The sequence below is a fragment of the Macaca fascicularis genome, chromosome 13 (assembly GCF_037993035.2).
Source record: "Macaca fascicularis isolate 582-1 chromosome 13, T2T-MFA8v1.1".
Taxonomy (NCBI): Eukaryota; Metazoa; Chordata; class Mammalia; order Primates; family Cercopithecidae; genus Macaca; species Macaca fascicularis.
The window spans coordinates 17,942,076-17,962,678 of record NC_088387.1 but is presented as its reverse complement, the minus strand read 5'-3'; the positions used below and the strand labels follow the sequence as shown (position 1 = coordinate 17,962,678).

At 42.6% G+C, this 20,603-nt stretch overlaps 1 protein-coding gene across 2 annotated transcripts in view; it reads right to left on the bottom strand.

Moving 5' to 3' along the window:
* The window catches only part of ACOXL (acyl-CoA oxidase like), a 264,996-nt gene that overhangs the window by 45,003 nt on the left and 199,390 nt on the right, over positions 1-20,603 (bottom strand). Inside the window, exon 7 of one of the 2 annotated variants that reach the window (XM_074011246.1) lies at positions 15,134-15,287. The exons of the other annotated variant lie outside the window; for it this stretch is intronic. Coding sequence (XP_073867347.1) covers positions 15,134-15,287 — 154 coding nt within the window. The remainder of the gene's footprint in view (positions 1-15,133; positions 15,288-20,603) is intronic. 2 annotated transcript variants of the gene reach the window in all.

The window sequence follows — 20,603 nt, the reverse complement described above, 5'->3', positions numbered from 1 at the left end:
AACAGATGTTGGCAAGGTTGCAGAGAAAAGGGAACACTTACACACCGCTGGTGGGAATGTAAATTGGTTCAGCCACTGTGAAAAGCAGTTTGGTAATTTATCAATGAACTTAAAACAGAATTACCATTGGACCTAGAAATCTCGTTATTGGTTGTACGCCCAAAGAAATATAAATCATTCTACCATTAAGACACATGCACGTGTATGTTCATGGCAGCACTACTTACAATAGCAAAGACATAAAATCAGCCTAAATGCCTATCAATAATAGACTGGATAAAGAAAATGTGGTACAGATACACCATGGAATTCTACACTGCCATAAAAAGGAATGAGATCGTGTCCTTTGCAGCAACAAGGATGGAGCTGGAGGCCATTATCCTAAGCGAACTAACACAGAAACAGAAAACCAAATACTGCATTCTCACTTACAAGTGGAAGCTAAACATTGAGTACACACAGACAGAAAGAAGGGAACAACAGACACTGGGGTCTCCTTGAGGATGGAGGGTGGGAGGAGGGTGAGGATAAAAAACTACCTATTGAGTACTACGCAATTACCTGGGTGAAAAAATTAGCTGTACACCAAACCCCCACAACACACAATTAACCTATATGACAAACCTGCAAATGTAACCCTGCAAAAGAATAAAAGTTTAAAAAAAAAAAAAAAAAAGCATGAGGCCTGGCGCCATGGCTCATGCCTCTAATCCCAGCACTTTGGGAGGCTGAGGCGGGTGGATCACTTGTGGTCAGGAATTCAAGACTAGCCTGGCCAATATAGTGAAACCCTGTCTCTACTATAAACACAAAAATTAGCTGGGTGTGGTGGTACGTGCCACCTACTTGGGAGGCTGAGCCAGGAGAATCGCCTGAGCCTGGGAAGTGGAGGTTGAGGTGAGCCAAGATCATGCCACTGCACTGCAGCCTAGGCAACAGTTTCAAAAACAAACAAACAAAAAAATGCATGGCTCTGCCACTTTTTAGCACTTAAACTTTGGCAAATTATTTAATCTTTCTGGCCTCAGTTTCCTTCCTGGGTAAAGTAAGACTAATAATAGTATTCACTTAATTTGAGAATTAGTTAAGTTACTCCATGTAAAGCACTACTAAAGGTATCTACACATATAGGATGTGCTTATGACTGTTAACAAAACAAATAAAATGCAAAGAGACCCTGCAGCCACAGGCCAGGACATACCTGGGTCCAGGGCCCTAAATATGCTGTGTCTGCTATGGCAAAAAGCTGCCTTTTTATCAGCACAGAGAATCCGTAGGAAGGTCAGGTTTGGGGTATCAGAAGCACTAAGCCCTATGGAGTTTAGTACCTCATCTTTAGGAGGTAAGGATTTCCTAACACTAAGAGGCTTGTAAAGCTGCAATAGGACCTGTGTGCAAATGCAAAGAGTAAGGGGGTCTCATTCACCCAGTGACTTCTGCTCATTCCATACAGCAAAGCTGAACTGAGCCTGTTTGGGGAGCTTCCCCAAGTGCTCCGGGGGTGGCTTCCCACTCTCCTCCTCTGGACGTAGCTTCACCATATCAACATGGGCTCTAGGGTCAGCTAAATCAGCCTTCAAAACCCCTGGTGGGATTTGGGTCCACCCAACTGCTCTGAGCCTCAATTTTCTCTTTTTCCTTCCTTCCTTCCTTTCCTTCCTTTCCTTCCTTCCTTCCTTCTTTCCTTCCTTCCCTCCCTCCCTTCCTTCCCTTTCCCTTCCTTCCTTCCTTCCTCCCTCCCTCCCTTCCTTCCCTTTCCCTCCCTCCCTTCCTTCCCTTTCCCTTCCTTCCCTTTCTTTTCTTTCTTTCCCTTCCTTCCTTTTCTCTCTTTCCCTTCCTTCCTTCTTTTTCTATTTTCTCTTTCTTTCTTTTCATTCCTTCCTTCCTTCCTTTTCTTTTCCTTCTTTCCTTCTTTTTCTTTCTTTCTGTTCCTTCTTTCTTTCTTCTTTTCCTTCCTCCCTTCCCTTCCTTCCTTCCTTCCTTTCTCTCTCTTTCTCTCTCTCTCTCTCCCTCCCTCTCCCTCCCTCCCTCTCTCTCTCTCTCTCTTTCTCTCTCTCTCTCTCTCTCCCTCCCTCTCCCTCCCTCCCTCTCTCTCTCTCTCTCTCTCTCTCTCTCTCTCTTTCTGTCTTCTTTCTTTTCCTTCCTTCCTTCTTTTATGTTTTCAGGGTCATACTCTGTCACCCAGGCTGGAGTCCAGTGGCGTGATCTTGGCTCACTGCAACCTCCACCTCTAGGGTTCAAGCAATTCTTGCACCTCAGCCTCCCAAGTAGCCAGGATTACACCACCATGCCCAGCTAATTTTTGAATTTTTTTTTTTTTTAGTAGAGATGGTGTTTCACCATGTTGACTGGTCTTGAACTCCTGACCCCAAGTGATCCACCTGCCTCAGTCTCCCAAAGTGCTGGGATTACAGGTGTGAGCCATGGGGCCTGGCCACATCAGTTTTCTTACCTATAAATTGAAGATAACCAAAGTAGCCACCTCATAGGATTATGATTTGGTTCCTAACCGTTTAAAATTGTAATATCCTCTTGAGGAATAGTCCCCTTGGTCATTATGAAATGATGTTACTTATTCTGGGCAATATTCTTTGCTCTGAAATCAACTTTGTCTGATATTAACATAGTCCAGCTTCCTTTTGACTAGCATTAACATGGTGCATCTTTTCCCATCCATTTATTTTTAACCTACTTATACTTTTCTATTTGAAGTGGGTTTTTTGTAGGCATATAATTTGGTCTTGTTTTTTTATCCAGTCTGACAATTTCTGCCTTTGAATTCGGATATTTACATTTTAAGTGTTTATTAATATAGTCAGGTTTAAATATGCCATTTTGCTATTTGTTTTCTATCTGAACAATCTTTTCATTCTTCCATACTTCTTCTTTTCCTACCTTATACATCTTTAATTTATCACAGTCTACTTTCAAATAATAGCAAATGACTTCACATATAGTCTAAGGACCTTACAATAGTGTACTTTCTTTTCTCCTCTCCTGGCCTTTATGCTATTGTCATGCATTCTATTTTTATGGATGTTATAAATCTCACACTACATTGTTATTATTTTTGTCTAAGCAGTCAGTTATCTTTTAAAGATATTTAAGTACTAAAAACATCATGTATTTATCCATATAGTTACTACTTTTGGTGCTTTTCATGTCTTTGTATAAATCTATATTTCTATCTGGTATCATTTTCCTTCTGCCTGAAGAATTTTATTTAATATTTTTTATGATAAGATCTGTTGGTGATAAATTCTCTCAAGTTTTGCAAGTCTGAAAATATCTTTTTTATACCTTTGCTTTGGAAACATAATTTTGTTGCATGTAGAATTTTAGATTGATTTTCTTCTCTTTCAGTACTTTAAAGATGCCATTCTACTGTCTCCTTACTTGCCTTGTTTCTAATGAGAAATCTGTTGTCATCTTTATCTTGGTTTTTTACACATAATGATACAGGAGATAGAAATAAATTATTTAGGCAGATAGTGAGGGCAAATGAGTCCTCAGCAGAACTTCCCTTCTAACAAAAAGCAGCCCCAGAAATAATTTTTTTCTAACGAAGAGCAGCCTGAAAGATGGCGCCGCAAACATAGATAAGGAAGCTGGAAGCTTGCACGGGGACGTCGGCAGCTGTCCAGTGACGTCCAGTGTCTTGCAAACTGTTTAGCATACATATATTGTCCATTTTTTGATTGTTTCAGTCAGGAGAGTATATCTGCTGCCTGTTGCTGCATCTTGATCAGAAGTCTGCTAATGCTGAAACCTCAGGGCCTTGCAATTCCATGCACAGTGTACATACAGTACGGTGCTCCTCACATTACCTGGCTTCCTGGGAACATGTACCTAGTACACTGTTCTGCACATAAAGAAAATTTAGCAATACTTAGCCATGATTCTTAATCAGCAGTCACTGGGGCTATGAGGTGCTTGCATGAATATGAATTATGAAAATTCCAACCAGTATTGTTCATTTAATGATCATATTGTGGGCAATTTTTCTTTCTTGTGTAAAATCTCATTTCTCCCAGGTTTTATGCACAAAAACGAACAGATTATACCACAAAGGTAAAGATAGTTAGAAAAATTAGAACTCAGAAACAAAGGAATTAAAAGACTAAAATATGATTTAATTCCAAAGTTTCCCTTCTTTTTGTACTCTGCATGCATCTACCTCACTGCTAAGAATGTTCTTTAAGTAACAGAATATTACTCTTGCAACATTCAATCCAAAGAAAGCACAATTGCCAAGGTTCCTGTAGAAATAGCTAGTTTAAGACTTTCTCGTGATTTCCTAACACAGAGTGATAATGTTATTAAAATTCACCACCAAGTGTTATGGAAACATCAATTTGTGGAGAGAAAGAATCCTGGAATCCAAAGGTTTCCACAGAGCAGTTCAAGAGCAACAGTGCTGGGACCATGAATTCTCAGTGAGGCCAAATGTGAGGGGCTGCTGTGTGCACTCATTCCTCCCAGATCCAAGATAAACCAAGCAGTTAGAAAGAACTGATCACTTTCTGTGTCAATGCTCAGGAGACATTTGAAGGCCTTTATCTCTTTCCCACTTTCAAATACAAATCTTAAGTCTCAAGGGCCAAATTAATAACATTCCACTGAAAACTAAATTATCATATTTTGGTCTCAACAGAAGCCAGATTTTGGTTTCTAGCAGGGCTGGAAAATCTATTCCCCGGAAACTCCAGCTTCTTTTGATCACCACAGACACACTCTGATGACCTGCAGCTCTCAACTATATATAGCAACACCCTTTCTGTTTGATCAGTGAGTCTGGGCTGTGTTTTGCAAACAATAGGCTACAACACATGAGCAGGTCATGAAATCAATTTACTGTATCATGACTCGCTTTTTAAAAAAATGACACAAAATAAGAAAATATGAGAGCACCTCACAATAGTAAGGCCAGTACTGTTTCATAAAATTTCTTTTTTCAGTTTCACATATGTGTGTTTGTAAATACTGGGTTGTAAAGATTTGTAAAGGAAAGCACACCATTTACTTCACGTTAAGGTCAAAAGAATTGGAAAACCACCGGTCTAGAAACTAATCAAGCATTCCGTGTTCAGCTGCTGGTGGGAGTGGAAATTGGTTTAACCTGTACTGACAATACCACTCATCATTTAACTCAGGGGTATCCAACCTTTTGGCTTCCCTAGGCTACACTGGAAGAAGAAGAATTGTCTTGGGCCACACATAAAACACACAAACACTAATGATAGCTGACGAGCTAATTTTAAAAATTGCAAAAAAAGTCTCAAATGTTTTAAGAAAGTTTATGAATTTGTATTGGGCCACATTCAAAGCCATACTGGGCTGCATAAGGCCTGAGGGCCACGGGTTGGACAGGCTTGATTTATTTTTTTATTTTATTTTTTCTTATACTTTAAGTTCTAGGGTACATGTGCACAACGTGCACGTTTGTTACATAGGTATGTATACATGTGCCATGTTGGTGTGCTGCACCCATTAACTCGTCATTTACATTAGGTGTATCTCCTAATGCTATCCCTCCCCACTCCCCCCACCCCATGACAGGCCCCGGTGTGTGATGTTCCCCTTCCTGTGTCCAAGTGTTCTCATTGTTCAATTGCCACCTATGAGTGAGAACATGTGGTGTTTGGTTTTTTGTCCTTGTGATAGTTTGCTGAAAATGATGGTTTGCAGCTTCATTCATGTCCCTGCAAAGGACATGAACGCATCCTTTTTTATGGCTGCATAGTATTCCATGGTGTATATGTGCCACATTTTTTCAATCCAGTCTATCATTGATGGACATTTGGGTTGGTTCCAAGTCTTTGCTATTGTGAATAGTGCCACAATAAACCTATGTGTGCATGTGTCTTTATAGCAGCATGATTTATAATCCTTTGGGTATATACCCTGTAATGGGATGGCTGGGTCAAATGGTATTTCTAGTTCTAAATCCATGAGGAATCGCCACACTGTCTTCCAAAATGGTTGAACTAGTTTACAGTCCCACCAACAGTGTAAAAGTGTTCTTATTTCTCCACATCCTCTCCAGCACCTGTTGTTTCCTGACTTTTCAATGATCACCATTCTAACTGGTGTGAGATGGTATCTCATTGTGGTTTTGATTTGCATTTCTCTGTTGGCCAGTGATGATGAGCATTTTTTCATATGTCTGTTGGCTGCATACATATCTTCTTTTGAGAAGTGTCTGTTCATATCCTTCATCCACTTTTTGATGGGGTTGTTTTTTTTTCTTGTAAATTTGTTTGAGTTCTTTGTAGATTCTGGATAGTAGCCCTTTGTCAGATGAGTAGATTGCAAAAATTTTCTCCCATTCTGTAGGTTATCTGTTCACTCTGATGGTAGTTTCTTTTGCTGTGCCAAAGCTCTTTAGTTTAATTAGATCCCATTTGTCAATTTTGGCTTTTGTTGCCATTGCTTTTGGTGTTTTAGACATGAAGAACTTGCCCATGCCTGTGTCCTGAATGGTATTGCCTAGGTTTTCTTCTAGGCTTTTTATGGTTTTAGGTCTAACATTTAAGTCTTTAATCCATCTTGAATTAATTTTTGTATAAGGTGTAAGGAAGGGATCCAGTTTCAGCTTTCTACATATGGCTAGCCAGTTTTCCCAGCACCATTTATTAAATAGGGAATCCTTTCCCCATTTCTTGTTTTTGTCAAGTTTGTCAAAGATCAAATAGTTGTAGATGTGTGGTATTATTTCTGAGGGCTCTGTTCTGTTCCATTGGTCTATATCTCTGTTTTGGTACCAGTACCATGCTGTTTTGATTACTGTAGCCTTATAATATAGTTTGAGGTCAGGTAGCGTGATGCCTCTAGCTTTGTTCTTTTGGGTTAGGATTGTCTTGGCAATGCGGGCTCTTTTTTGATTCCATATGAACTTTAAAGTAGTTTTTTCCAATTCTGTGAAGAAAGTCATTGGTAGTTTGATGGGGATGGCATTGAATCTATAAATTACCTTGGGCAGTATGGCCATTTTCACGATATTGATTCTTCCTATCCATGAACATGAAATGTTTTTCCATTTGTTTGTGTCCTCTTTTATTTCACTGAGCAGTGGTTTGTAGTTCTCCTTGAAGAGGTCCTTTACATCCCTCGTAAGTTGGATTCCTAGGTATTTTATTCTCTTTGAAGCAACTGTGAATGGGAGTTCACTCATGATTTGGCTCTTTGTTTTTCTCCTATTGGTGTATAAGAATGCTTGTGAGTTTTGCACATTGATTTTGTATCCTGCCTCTCAGACCACAGTGCAATCAAACTAGAACTCAGGATTAAGAAACTCACTCAAAACCGCTCAACTACATGGAAACTGAACAACCCACTCCTGAATGACTACTGGGTACATAACGAAATGAAGGCAGAAATAAAGATGTTCTTTGGAACCAATGAGAACAAAGACACAACATACCAGAATCTCTGGGACACATTTAAAGCAGTGTGTAGAGGGAAATTTATACCACTAAATGCCCACAAGAGAAAGCAGGAAAGATCTAAAATTGACACCCTAACATCACAATTAAAAGAACGAGAGAAGCAAGAGCAAACACATTCAAAAGCTAGCAGAAGGCAAGAAATAACTAAGATCAGGCAGAACTGAAGCAGATAGAGACACAAAAAAACCCTTCAAAAAAATCAATGAATCCAGGAGCTGGTTTTTTGAAAAGATAAACAAAATTGATAGACTGCTAGCAAGACTAAAAAAGAAGAAGAGAGAGAAGAATCAAATAGACACAATCAAAATGATAAAGGAGACATCACCACCGACCCCACAGAAATACAAATTACCATCAGAGAATACTAGAAACACCTCTATGCAAATAAACTAGAAAATCTAGAAGAAATGGATGAATTCCTGGACACATACACCCTCCCAAGACTAAACCAGGAAGAAGTTGAATCCCTGAATAGACCAATAACAGCCTCTGAAATTGAGGCAATAATTAATAGTCTACCAACCAAAAAAAGTCGAGGACCAGACAGATTCACAGCCAAATTCTACCAGAGGTACAAGGAGGAGTTGGTATCATTCCTTCTGAAACTATTCCAATGACTAGAAAAAGAAGGAATCCTCACTAACTCATTTTATGAGGCCAGCATCATCCTGTACCAAAGTCTGGCAGAGACACAACAAAAAAACAGAATTTTAGACCAATATCCCTGATGAACATCAATGTGAAAATCCTCAATAAAATACTGGCAAACCGAATCCAGCAGCACATCAAAAAGCTTATCCACCATGATCAAGTGGGCCTCATCCCTGGGATGCAAGGCTGGTTCAACATATGCAAATCAATAAATGTAATCCAGCATATAAACAGAACCAAAGACAAAAACCACATGATCATCTCAATAGATGCAGAAAAGGCCTTCGACAAAATTCAACAGCCCTTCATGCTAAAAACTCTCAATAAATTAGGTATTGATGGGACGTATCTCAAAATAATAAGAGCTATTTATGACAAACCCACAGCCAATATCATACTGAATGGGCAAAAACTGGAAGCATTCCCTTTGAAAACTGGCACAAGATAAGGATGCCCTCTCTCACTACTCCTATTCAACATAGTGTTGGAAGTTCTGGCCAGGGCAATCAGGCAGAAGAAAGAAAGAAAGGGTATTCAAGTAGGAAAAGAGAAAGTCAAATTGTCCCTGTTTGCAGATGACATGGTGGTATATTTAGAAAACCCCTTAATCTCAGCCCAAAATCTCCTTAAGCTGATAAGCAACTTCCGCAAAGTCTCAGGATACAAAATCAAGGCTTGATTTAAATACTTCATTCCCAAAAAGCAATCCCAGGTATGCACAAAAATAAGTTAGGTACCAAGGTACTAGAATGTTTTCTATAGTGTTGTTTATAATAGTGGAGCAATCTGACATAAGCTGAGGAATTGATTGAATGCATTATGGTACACCTACAAGATAAATGGCACCAGCTATGAAAATTTTACTTCCAAGTAAGGTTGTAGTAAAGAGTTGAAGCAATATCCATATAAAGTCCTAAGTGAATTAGGGGGGATTATAACATTTAAAATACATACACACACTGCACAGAAAGAATATACTACAGACAGTAAGAATCATCTCTGAGAAGCACAATTTGGGGATATATTTACTTTTTTGTGCTTTTTTTTTTCTCAAAAATTTCTACAATGGATATACATTACTTTTGGAATTGATAAAAAGAATGCAATAAATGTGATTTCAAATAGACTTTGCTCAGCCAAGAAGCTGCCCTCCACAGATGATGCTCATTTTAGGCAATAGCAACAAACACTGAAGTCAGCAGTTAGAGGAAAAGGATTTCACAGGGCCCTATGTCTAGAGTAGCGGCAAAAATTAAGTGCAAGATGCACCCATATCTTGGTAAATTGTACAATAATTTCTCATGCCCCTCTCTTCTCAAGTCCCCATCTCCTAAACTAGACATACTAACACAAAAATTTGTCCCCAACAAATGAGCTGTCAAGATGGGTTGTGCAGGCTTTAGAGCTAATGAATGTCATCATTGCTGTCATTATGAGTAGTCTGTAGGCAACAGTGTTCTTTCTCCCTCCAAAAGTAACAATAAAATCATGTTTTGTTTTGTTTTTTTAAGTGTTCAGGGTAAAAAAATAATAATAAAGCAAGAAAAGATCAAGGGGGCCAAGTTTTGCAGATTAATTCCAAGTTTTAAGGGTAAGAAAGAAAACAGATACACAGGACTTTCTTTTCTTTTCCTGCCTTCCTTCCTCTTCCTTCCTTCCTTCCTTCCTCTTTCTTTCTCTTTCTTCTTCCTTTCTTCCTTTTCTTTCTTTCCTTCTTTCTTTTTCTTTCTCTTTCTTTCTTTCTTCCTCTTTCTCTTTCTTCTTCCTTCCTTTCTTCCTCTTTCTCTTTTTTCTTCCTCTTTCTTTCTCTTTCTTCTTCCTTCCTTTCTTCCTTTTCTTTCTTTCTTCTTTGTTTCTTTTCTTTCTTTTTCTTTTTCTTCTTCCTTCCTTTCTTCCTTTTCTTTCTTTCTTTCTTTTCTTTCTTTCTCATTCATTCATTCATTCATTCATTCAATGTCTCTGCACATCGGTCTATCTGTCCATCTGTCTGTCAGCTGGTCATCACTCAGTCCACAGCTACCTCCTGAATATTCTACACAACAGTCAGATTTAGGCTGTAGTGATCAAGGACTTGGTTCCTGCCCTCACTGCCCTCATGGTCTAGCCTCAGTTTACTCATTTTTAAAATGGAAGTAAGTGAGAATAGCTGACATGAAGTGTCCATATGTGCCAAGCACCATGCTGCAGTGCTGCAGGCACATTTCATGTGCCAAGCACCATGCTGCAGTGCTGCAGGCTGAGCCTCCATGTACTCCATGAGCTGCACCATGTGGTGCTGGGGCCTGAAGGCACCACAGAGTGCCTGCTGCAGTCAGCTGTGCAGACAGGCTCAGGGCCTTCTCTAGGTCTGGCTCCCACTTTTTCCCTTTATTCCTTTCCTCCCCTGCACCCTCACTGAGACCCAGCCCATGCCTGTCATGGTGTCCCTCAGTGCACCACAGACTCCCACACCCTCATCCTGCATTCAGGTTCCCCTGCCTGGCAGGTCCTCCAGTCCCACCTGGAAGGCTCTTGCTCATTCCTTAAGTTGCTCAAGTGGCACTGCTTGGGGACCCTCCAGAGTTCACACTGAGTACTCCGAGCCCCTGCAGCTGCATAGGGCCTGCCTTGTCGTGCTGGGCTCTGCAGCCACCTGTCTACCTTGTACAATGGCAAGCAAAAGAGACCATGTGGTATGTCTTTTCTCCAAATCCCCAGCCTGGGCACATCAAGGAAACATCAGCTCCTACTCCTGGAGTCCATGTGTTAAGCATTTTATGCTCTTTGTCTCATAGAATTTAACTCCCACAACCTCTACAAGGGAAGGCTTGTTATCTCCATATTATGTATGGAAAAACTGAGGCATAGGGTGGGAATAACTGGCCCAAAGTCATGCCCAGGATTACTGGCTTCAAAGGCAGTAAATGTGTGTTGAAATACATTTTTTTGAAGCAAGATGTGCCTAGTCCTACAAGCCACAAAAAGAGATGGTCTCCAGTTTCCTCTCAGTAGCCCCCAGACTCAAGTCCACACTTCACTCCCAGGGAGTTCCAGCCTGAAGAAGATGCAGCGTGTGTGCATATGAGCTTAAAACAATTAGAAGATGCTCATTCTTTTCTTTCAACAAATATTTGTGCCTCTACAAATATCTCCATGCTAGGTGTCAAGTGGATTGGGAGTGGGGAGGAGAAGGGAAGGAACAAAAATGGAAATCAGGGCCATGATATTGTGATCTAATAAGAAATGTACATTTTGTTTCATCCCTGGTTCCTGGCACAGAGCTCCTAAAACATTTGTAATTTCCTGAGTGACAGGGATGCTAGAAGCATCCTTTGTTCTAAATTTGCTCTTTGACCCCGGTTCCTGACACAGAGTTCCTAAACCTCTTGGAATTTCCTGGGTGCTGGAGCATCTTTTGCTCTAATGAGGCAACTCCTAGTGGGCTACTACTGGACAGCTTCTGGATGGGGGCTGGTCATCAGAAATGCCAAGCCATGGTTAGAAGCTCAGAGCTTTTATCGCCCTCCCTGAAACCCCTGCCATCCTCCAGGAAGGTCAGAGGAGCTAGAGATTGAGTTAATAACTGATCATGCCTATGTGATGGAACCTCTATAAAAATCCCTAAAATAGTTCGAGAACAGCCTAACCAACATGGTAAAACCCCATCTCTACTAAAAGTACAAAAATTAGCTGGGCATGGTGGCACATGCCTTAATCCCAGCTACTCAGGAGGCTGAAGCAGGAGAATTGCTTTAACCCAGGAGGCGGAGATTGCAGCCAACCGAGATTGCACCATTGCACTCCAGCCTGGGCAACACAGAGAGACTCCATCTCCAAAAAAAAAAAAAAAAAATCCCTAAAATATGTGGTTCAGAGAGCTTCCACGGTTATTGAACACATCCTCGTGCCAAGCAGAGCAGTGCACACCACCTCCAGAGGGACAGAAGCTCCTGTGCTCAGAACCCTTCTGGACCTCAGCCAATGTATCTCTTTATCTGGCTGTTTATCTGTATCCTTAATTATTTCCAGTAAACATTTAAGTGTTTCCCTGAGTACTGTGAGCTGTTGTAGCAAATTATTGAACCTAAGGAGAGGGTCATGGGAACTCCTGATTTATAGACAAGTGAGGCAAAAGTGTGGGTAGACCACGGTATGACTCACACCTGTAATTCCAGCACTTTGGGAGGGTGTGATGGGAGGATGACTTGAGGCCAGGAGTTTGAAACCAGTCTGGGCAACATAGTGAGATCCTCATCTCAACAAAAAATAAATTAGCCGGTGTAGTGGTATGTGCCTGTAGTCCTAGCTATTTGGGAGGCTGACGAAGGAGGATTGCTTGAACCCGGGAGTTCAAGGCTACAGTGAGCTGTGATTGTGCCACTACACTTCAGCTTGTGTGACAGTGAGACCCTGTTTCAATAATAATAATAACAGTGCAGGTAACCCAGAGAAGCATTATTGGTGACTAGCATCCAAAGTTGGGGGAAGACTTATGGAACTGAGGCCTTAATCTGTGGAGTCTGCATGCACTCCAGGTAGTCGTTCTCAGAATAAATTAAATTGTAGAGCAGGTTTCCCCAGTCCCCAGGCCACGGACTGGTACCAGACTATGGCCTGTTAGGAACCAGGCCACACAGCAAGAGGTGAGTGGTGGGAGCGAGCATGACCGCCTGAGCTCCACCTCCTGTCAGTTCAGCGGCACCATGAGATTCTCCATTGTGAACTGTGCACGTGAGGGATCTAGGCTGCACGCTCCTTATGAGAATCGAAAGCCTGAGGATCTGAGGCAGAACAGTTTCATCCCAAAAACATCTCCCCTACCCCGCACCCCCCACCCCCAAAACCATCCGTGGAAAAATTGTCTTCCGCGAAACCAGTCCTTGGTGCCAAAAAGGTTGGGAGGCCACTGTTGTAGAGCACCCCATTGGTGTCCACAGAGAACTAGAGAACCGGTTGTCATGGAAAAGCCACACGTCTGGTGTCAGAAATACTGTGAGCAGAGGACACAGCATTTGCCTTCTAGGGCCCTCTGCCCCAGGCTGCTCAGGAGCTCCGGGGCGCAGAGCTCTGTGAGGCAGCGTGCCCGGGCAGCTGGCATTCCAGCATGGACTGCGTCTTCTCTAACAGCGTGGGGCCATTTCCGCACTGCTGGGTGGTCCTCGGCAGCACGGGTGAACATGACAGGCTGGATCACTGGAGAGCAGGCAAGGGTGGTTGTTCCGGGTGGCACTGCCAGGGCTCAGCATGGACCCAGGGGAAATATGGCCTCCCAGAATGAGCACTGAGGCCAGGACGAAAGGACGAGGGTTAGGATGACAGGGCACAGGAGGGTCTCTGGGCAGAGGCTATGAAGGCCTGGGGTTGAGATACCCCTGGGCCTGCCTGTCTGTGAACTGTGAGAAAGGGAATGAGCCACGGGAGCCCAGAGGACCAGGAGCCTGTAGGGGGTTCTGAGCGAGCACTCAGGCTGAGTCACCTGTCAAGGCCACAGTGTCTGGGCTCAGGGCCCCCAGCAGTGCCCCAACCCCCCACTGTGTGGGCTGCCCCTGCCTGCGGGGCCACTTCAGGTCGTACCCCCGCCTGCTAACCTAACTTTCTTACTCTACTCCCGAATCCCTGGGCTGTGTTCCCTGCTGCTCCCAGCCTGCGGATTGAAGGGACAGCCACCTCCTGGAGACACAGGTAGAAACCAGCCCCCTGGCAGGGCCCTCCTTAGCTAAGGACAGTCACATCGTGCCATTGTCTCAGCTGCCTTGGAGGACCTCAGCTCCTGGCCAGCTGCACCCTAGGCCAGCTATTATTTTATTCTCCATTCCCTTTCTTTTCCATGTGGACCCCACACAACATCACCATAGGAAGGAAGCAGACATGTCCCACCCCCAACCATCATCAGGGACACATCTTCACTCAGCCGCCTAAAAGAAATGATCACACTGGCTTTCAGGTGGACAAACACCATGGATCGCATGGGAGAGGCCCTCAGGCTCTGCCCGCACCTCTGCCTCTTATGAAGGCTCAGCCCCTCTTCACCGTTGCCCCTCTGTGCGGTCCGTTAGCTCCATACGGACGGCAGGGAATCGGCTTTCCGGAAACTCATCCTTTCCCTTTTATTTTCTACAGCTGCCCTTGACTTGCCCTTGACCCATTCTCTACTGAGAATGGGTCTTCGTCTTCCCCTTCACGTTCAGAGGTGCTGTTTTTAAGCAAATATTCGATGAAGTTCAGCATTAAATTCAGACCAAAGACCAACAGGGGCTCCCTCTTTCCATTCTCCTCTGGGGGTGTGATCTGGAGTTCCAGTAGCTGCCACATCTGGCCTGCATTCGAATGAAGTGCACAGTTGATCCTGCAGTTCTGCCGTGCCACCGCATCACAGGTCCACAGCCTCATGCTACATGTCCTGCCCTCAGACACCCAACTTGGGTTCACTTTGTCATGGGCTCTGGACCCTCACATGGGTGTGGACACCTGTGGAGACCTGCAGAGCCCTGCAGGGCCTCTGTTCTCATGGTTGCACACAGATCCAGGTGCCGTCAGAGTCCCCCTCAACTCCCTCAAATACTAACATTGGGATTACTCACACCTTGTGCTTCTCACTGCACAATCCAGTCTGAGACTGGGGCTGGGGACACACCAGGAAGTCTCTGAATGCTCTGCCTCCTGTGTCCTCACCCAGGGTGAGGGAAACCCTCGGGGTAATTTCCTGTGTTCTCCCAAGGGATTAAAACATTGGAGCAGAGCTTTGATCATCTGAACCTTCAGTGACCCTTTCCCATACTGTCCACTACTACCTTTGCCCCACCAAGTTTCATGATGTTTATTGCGTGCCTCCATGGGCCAGGCAAGCATTTTACAAACATGTTCTCTATCAGTCCTGGCAGCATCATATGAGGGAGACACACAAGACTACGAGGCTGGTCAGGAAGGAACCCAGAGTCATGGGCAGTTGGGATTTCTATTCGACTCTGAAGCATGTTCTCTGCCCGCCCCACAGTGCTCCCCCAGGGTGGGTTGTATCGTGGGGACCCACAGGGGCTGCAGGCCTTGGGGCTCACCATGCCTCCAGTGCACTCGCGGCAGTCCTGCAGGCAGCGGATGTTCTCCCAGGTGCTGTAGGCCTTCAGCCCCGCCACCAGAGCCTGCAGTGAGTGACTGTTGACCAGCTCCTTTCCCTGGAAGACATCCTCATCCACGAGGGCCCCGGCATACCTGCGAGACAAAGCAGAGCCGTGTGATGGAAGTGGCGGTACACCCAGCACATGTGTGAAGGAGCATTATCTGTGAAGTGCTATAATGCTATTTGAGGAAAGAATATGATGTCAATGATGCATATTTTAAACTGTAGATAGTCACTAAAAAATAACATTTAAGACACTACCTGCGGAATACTAAAAATTATTCAATTAGTCAACGAAACACAGGAGCAGAGGGAAAAGGGAACAAATAACATATGGGATAAATAGAGAAAAAGTTGCAGGATAATATTCTAAAACTCTATGTTTGTTGATAGCTACATTAGGTGCAAATGGTTTAAACAGTACTATTTAATTTGGAGATTGTCAGACATGATTTTTAAAAAATCAAGATTCAACTAGATGCTTTATACAAGAAAGCCACTCAAAATACAAAGACAAATAGGTCAAAAGAAATATAAGAAAAAAATTTATACCTGCAAACACTAACCACAGGAATAGCAGAGGCTTGTGGGCATCTGATGTAGACCTCAAGGTTAAACCTGCTTCTCCAAAGTCTACCAAAGTCTTCATGGGTCTGTCAAAACTGTCACCCTGCACCATGACTGTACCTGCAACCATGAGTCTCCACCACATCGCTCTCCCATTGGAAAACCTCTCCTTTGCTTTCTTTTCAAGTTTACTTTTCTTCCAATCCATTTATAGGCCTCACTACTCACGCTGACATCTGTCTAGGCACTCCTTGACTCCGCACAAAGTGGCCCCTAGGCTCAACTCTCCTCTTATTTTGGTCTACACACATACGATCATGTTCCAAATTATTTTCTTTTATCCACACACACAAAAAAGTTTCACATGCCTCTTGTATTTGTAACTTTGTAATTCCACTTCCCTTGGAAATTCTGTACCTTACAACAATAAACTATACCTCAATTCCACTCCCCCATTCACTTTGCTACTGTTGAGATTTTATATATAAAGATATGTATACATCTTATATATATAGATACAGATCCTCTGCATGTGTTATAAACCCCATGGCTATTTTTGCTTTAAACAACTTATCTTCTTCCCTAATCAACAATATTGAGAAATAATATATTACAATGATGCATTCATTCAAAGTGCACCACTTGAAGAGTTTTGACAACCGTACACACATCCATGAGAATAGCATCACAATCAAGCTACAGAACAAAATGCCTCATGTCTTTTTGCAGTCCATTCCTTTCTTTACTCCCACCCCAAGGCAACCACTGATCTGTTCTTTGACACTATAGATGAGACGTGTTTTTAGTAAACTGAATTGCAGAGTATGTGTTGTCTTGCTTCTTTCAATCAGCATGCTGTTTTGAAATTCATCCACATTACAATATGTATTTATAGTTGTTCCGTTTTATTGCTAGTAGTACTCTAGTCTATGTAATGCACTCATCACATTCATTTATGCATTCACTTGTTGATGAACATTTTGGTTGTTTCCAGTTTGGGACTATTGCAAATAAAACTGTTAGGAAAATTCATGTACAATTCTTAGAGAAAATACATGTCTTCATTTATCTTGAGAAAATATATTGAAGTGAAATGGCTCAGTCATATGGTAGATGCATTTCAAACTTTTTAAGAACCTGCCAAATAATTTTTCCAAAGTAGTTATGCAATTTTACACTCCTCCCAGCGGTGTATAATAATTATAGTTGTTCTACATTCCTGCCAACAATTGGTCTTTACAGTCTTTTTAATGTTAGTCATTCTAGTGTATATGTAATGGTATCTCCTTATGGTTTGAATTTGCATCTGTAAAATGGAGATATAATTTCCTATTTCATAGGGTTGTCGGGAAAACTGAGGCTCAACTGAGGTAAACCTACCTAAGTCAAGGTCCCATATGTGTTAGGGTTGAGCTAGGATTTAAACCCAGGCCTCTCTATTCCTAAATAGCATGCTCTTTTCATTATAAACAATGTTCCTGTCAGTGCCCTGAGCAAGTTTTTGGCATTTTCATCTATGCTATATTATCATCACCCATGCTCCAGGCTGTGACATTAACAAAACGTATACATGATTCCCCATTGATCTCTCCAATCACACACACCCCCACCTCTCCCCATTCCCCAGGGGTGGAAATAGGTGGGAAATAAGAAACAAATAGTCTTTAAGAAATGGATTGTGAGAGACCCCAGCCAAGCTTCCAGCTGCCAGATGGAGAGGTGCACCAGTGGCTCTTATTCTTTGTTGTACCCTTATATTTGTTTAACCAAGGAGTCTGAGAAGTCTTCCATGTTCAGTGTGTTTTAGAGTACAGGAGGAGCATGTCTTAAGAAAATCTGATATGAGAAACCCATCGTGACCCAAAACATAAATTAGGAAATAGGGATTCTGGAGGCAAAATTATTTCTCATTTCTAAACGTGTTTATTTAATAGGTGATGTCTCAAGAAATGCAAGGTATTTGTTTATGGATTGCATCCATTCAAAGAACAGATTAAACAAAGTGTTAGAACTGTATTAGTCTGTTTTCACACTGCTAATAAAGACATACCTGAGACTGGGTAATTTATAAAGCAAACAGGTTTAACAGACTCACAGTTTCACATAGCTGGGGAGGCCTCACAATCATGGTGGAAGGCAAAAGGTACGTTTTACATGACGGCAGGCAAGAGAGAGAATGAAAGCCAAGTGAAAGGGGAAACCCCTTGTAAAACAATCAGATCTCATGAGACTTATTCACTACCACAAGAAGAGTACAGGGGAAACTGCCCACATCATTCAATTAGCTCCCACTGAGTCCCTCCCACAACACATGGAATTATGGGAGCTACAATTCAAGATGAGATTTGGGTGGGGACACAGCCAAAACATATCATTCCACACCTGGCCCCTCCTCCCAAATCTCATGTCCTCACATTTCAAAAGCAATCATCCCTTCCCAACAGTCCCCCAAAGTCTTAAGTCACTTCAGCATTAACTCAAAAGTTTACAGTCCAAAGTCTCATCTGAGACAAAGCAAGTCAAAGCAAGTCCCTTCTGCCTATAAGCCTGTAAAATCAAAAGCAAGTTAGTTACTTCCTAGATACAATGGTGGTACAGGCACTGGGTAAATACAGCTGTTCCAAATGGGAGAAATTGGCCAAAACAAAGGGCTACAGGTGCCCTGTAAGTTCAAAATCCAGTGGGGTGACCAAATCTTAAAGCCCCAAAATGATCTCCTTTGACTCTTTGTCTCACATCCAAGTCACACTGATGCAAGAGGTGGGTTCCCATGGTCTTGGGCAGCTCTGCTCCTCTGGATTTGCAGGGTACAGCTCCCCACCCCAGTTACTTTCACAAGTTGGTGGTGAGTGCAGCAAGTGCATGGTGCAAGCTGTCAGTGGATCTACCATTATGGGGTCTGGAGGACACAGCTGTACTAGGCAGTACCCCAGTGGGGACTCTGTGTGGGGACTTAAACCCCACATTTCCCTTCCACATTACCCTAGCAAAGGTTCTCCATGAGGAGCCCCGCCCCTGCAGCAAACTTATGCCTGGACATCCAGGCATTTCCATACATTCTCTGAAATCTAGGCAGAGGTTTCCAAACCTCAATTCTTGACTTCTGTGCACCTGCAGGCTCAACGCCACATGGAAGGTACTACCCCCTTTAGAGGGGCTTGTACCTCTAAAGCCATGGCTCCAGCTGTACCTTTGCCCCTTTGAGCCTGAAGCAGCTGGGATGCAGGGCACAAAGTCCCTAGGCTGCACACAGCAGGAAGACCCTGGGCCTGGCCCATGAAACCATTTTTTCCTCCTAGGCCTCCCAACTTGTGATGGGAGGGGCTGCTGCAAAGGTCTCCGACATGCTCTGGAGACATTTTCCCCATTGTCTTGGGGATTAGCATTTGGTTCCCTTTACTTATGCAAATTTCTGCAGCAGGCTTGAATTTCTCCTCAGAAAATGGGTTTTTCTTTTCTATTGCATCTTCAGGATGCAAATTTTCTGAGCATTTATACTCTGTTTCCCTTTTAAAACAGAATGCTTTTAACAGCACCCAAGTCATCTCTTGAATGCCTTGCTGCCTAGAAATTTCTTCCACCAGATACCCTAAATCATCTCCCTCAATTTCAAAGTTCCACATATCTCTAGGGCTGGGGCAAAATGCCACCAGTCTCTTCACTAAAACATAGAAAGAGTCACCTTTACTCCAGTTCCCAACAAATTCTTCATCTCCATCTGAGTCCACCTCAGCCTGGATTTCATTGTCCATATCATTATCACCATTTTGGTCAAAGCCCTTTTAAAAAGTCTCTAGGAAGTTCCAAACTTTTCCCCATTTTCCTTTCTTCCTCTGAGCCCTCCAAACTGTTCCAAACTCTGCCTGTTACCCAGTTCTAAAGTCACTGGCTACGTTTACAGCAGCACAACACTCTCCTGGGACCAATTTACTCTATTAGTCCATTTTCACACCACTGATAAAGACATACACAAGACTAGGTAATTTATAAAGAAAAACAGGTTTAATGGACTCACAGTTCCATGTGGCTGGGGAGGCCTCAAAATCATAGCAGAATGTGAAAAGCACGTCTTACACTGTGGCAGGCAAGAAGACAATGGGAGACAAATGAAAGGGGTTTCCCCTTATAAAACCGTCAGATCTCATGACACTTATTCACTACCATGAGAACAGTATGGAGGAAACTGGCCCCATGATTCAATTATCTCCCACTGGGTCCCTCCCACAACACGTGGGAATTATGGGAGCTACAGTTCAAAATGAGATTTGGGTGGGGACACAGCCAAACAATATCAAGAACACGCCATCATGGTAAGATTCATGAGAAATACCGCAATATATCTAAAACCAAAAAGTCAATGAGATGGCAAGATTCTATTTATAAAAGTTTATTTTGTATAAAAAGACCAAACTAGACTTTTTGGCAATAAGCTATTAGAATCATATTTTTAAAAGTCTAGTGCAAAAATGGCAGGGATGAGTAACGTCCAAGGTGCTTAACTATCCTGAACTTCATTTTTTAACAGAGAAGACTGGTGAATTTCTGCAGACTATGAAGGGTTATTACACTCATTCATTTATTCAACAAATATTCACAAAGTCTAACTTTGTGCAAGGCATCATTTCAGCTGCTGTTGTAACATTAATCAAAAAAACAGAGAGAAAAATCTCTGTCCTGTTGATTTGTCTTGAGACATTAAATGAGTTACTACACATGAAATCTTAGGACAGTGCCTGGTAAATGGCAAGCATTTGAATATGTGTTAGCTATTTTCTTAATTTTACCATTACAGGTATTGGGTAAATGGAGATTGCCCAAGAGAACAAGTGAATCCAGTTGAA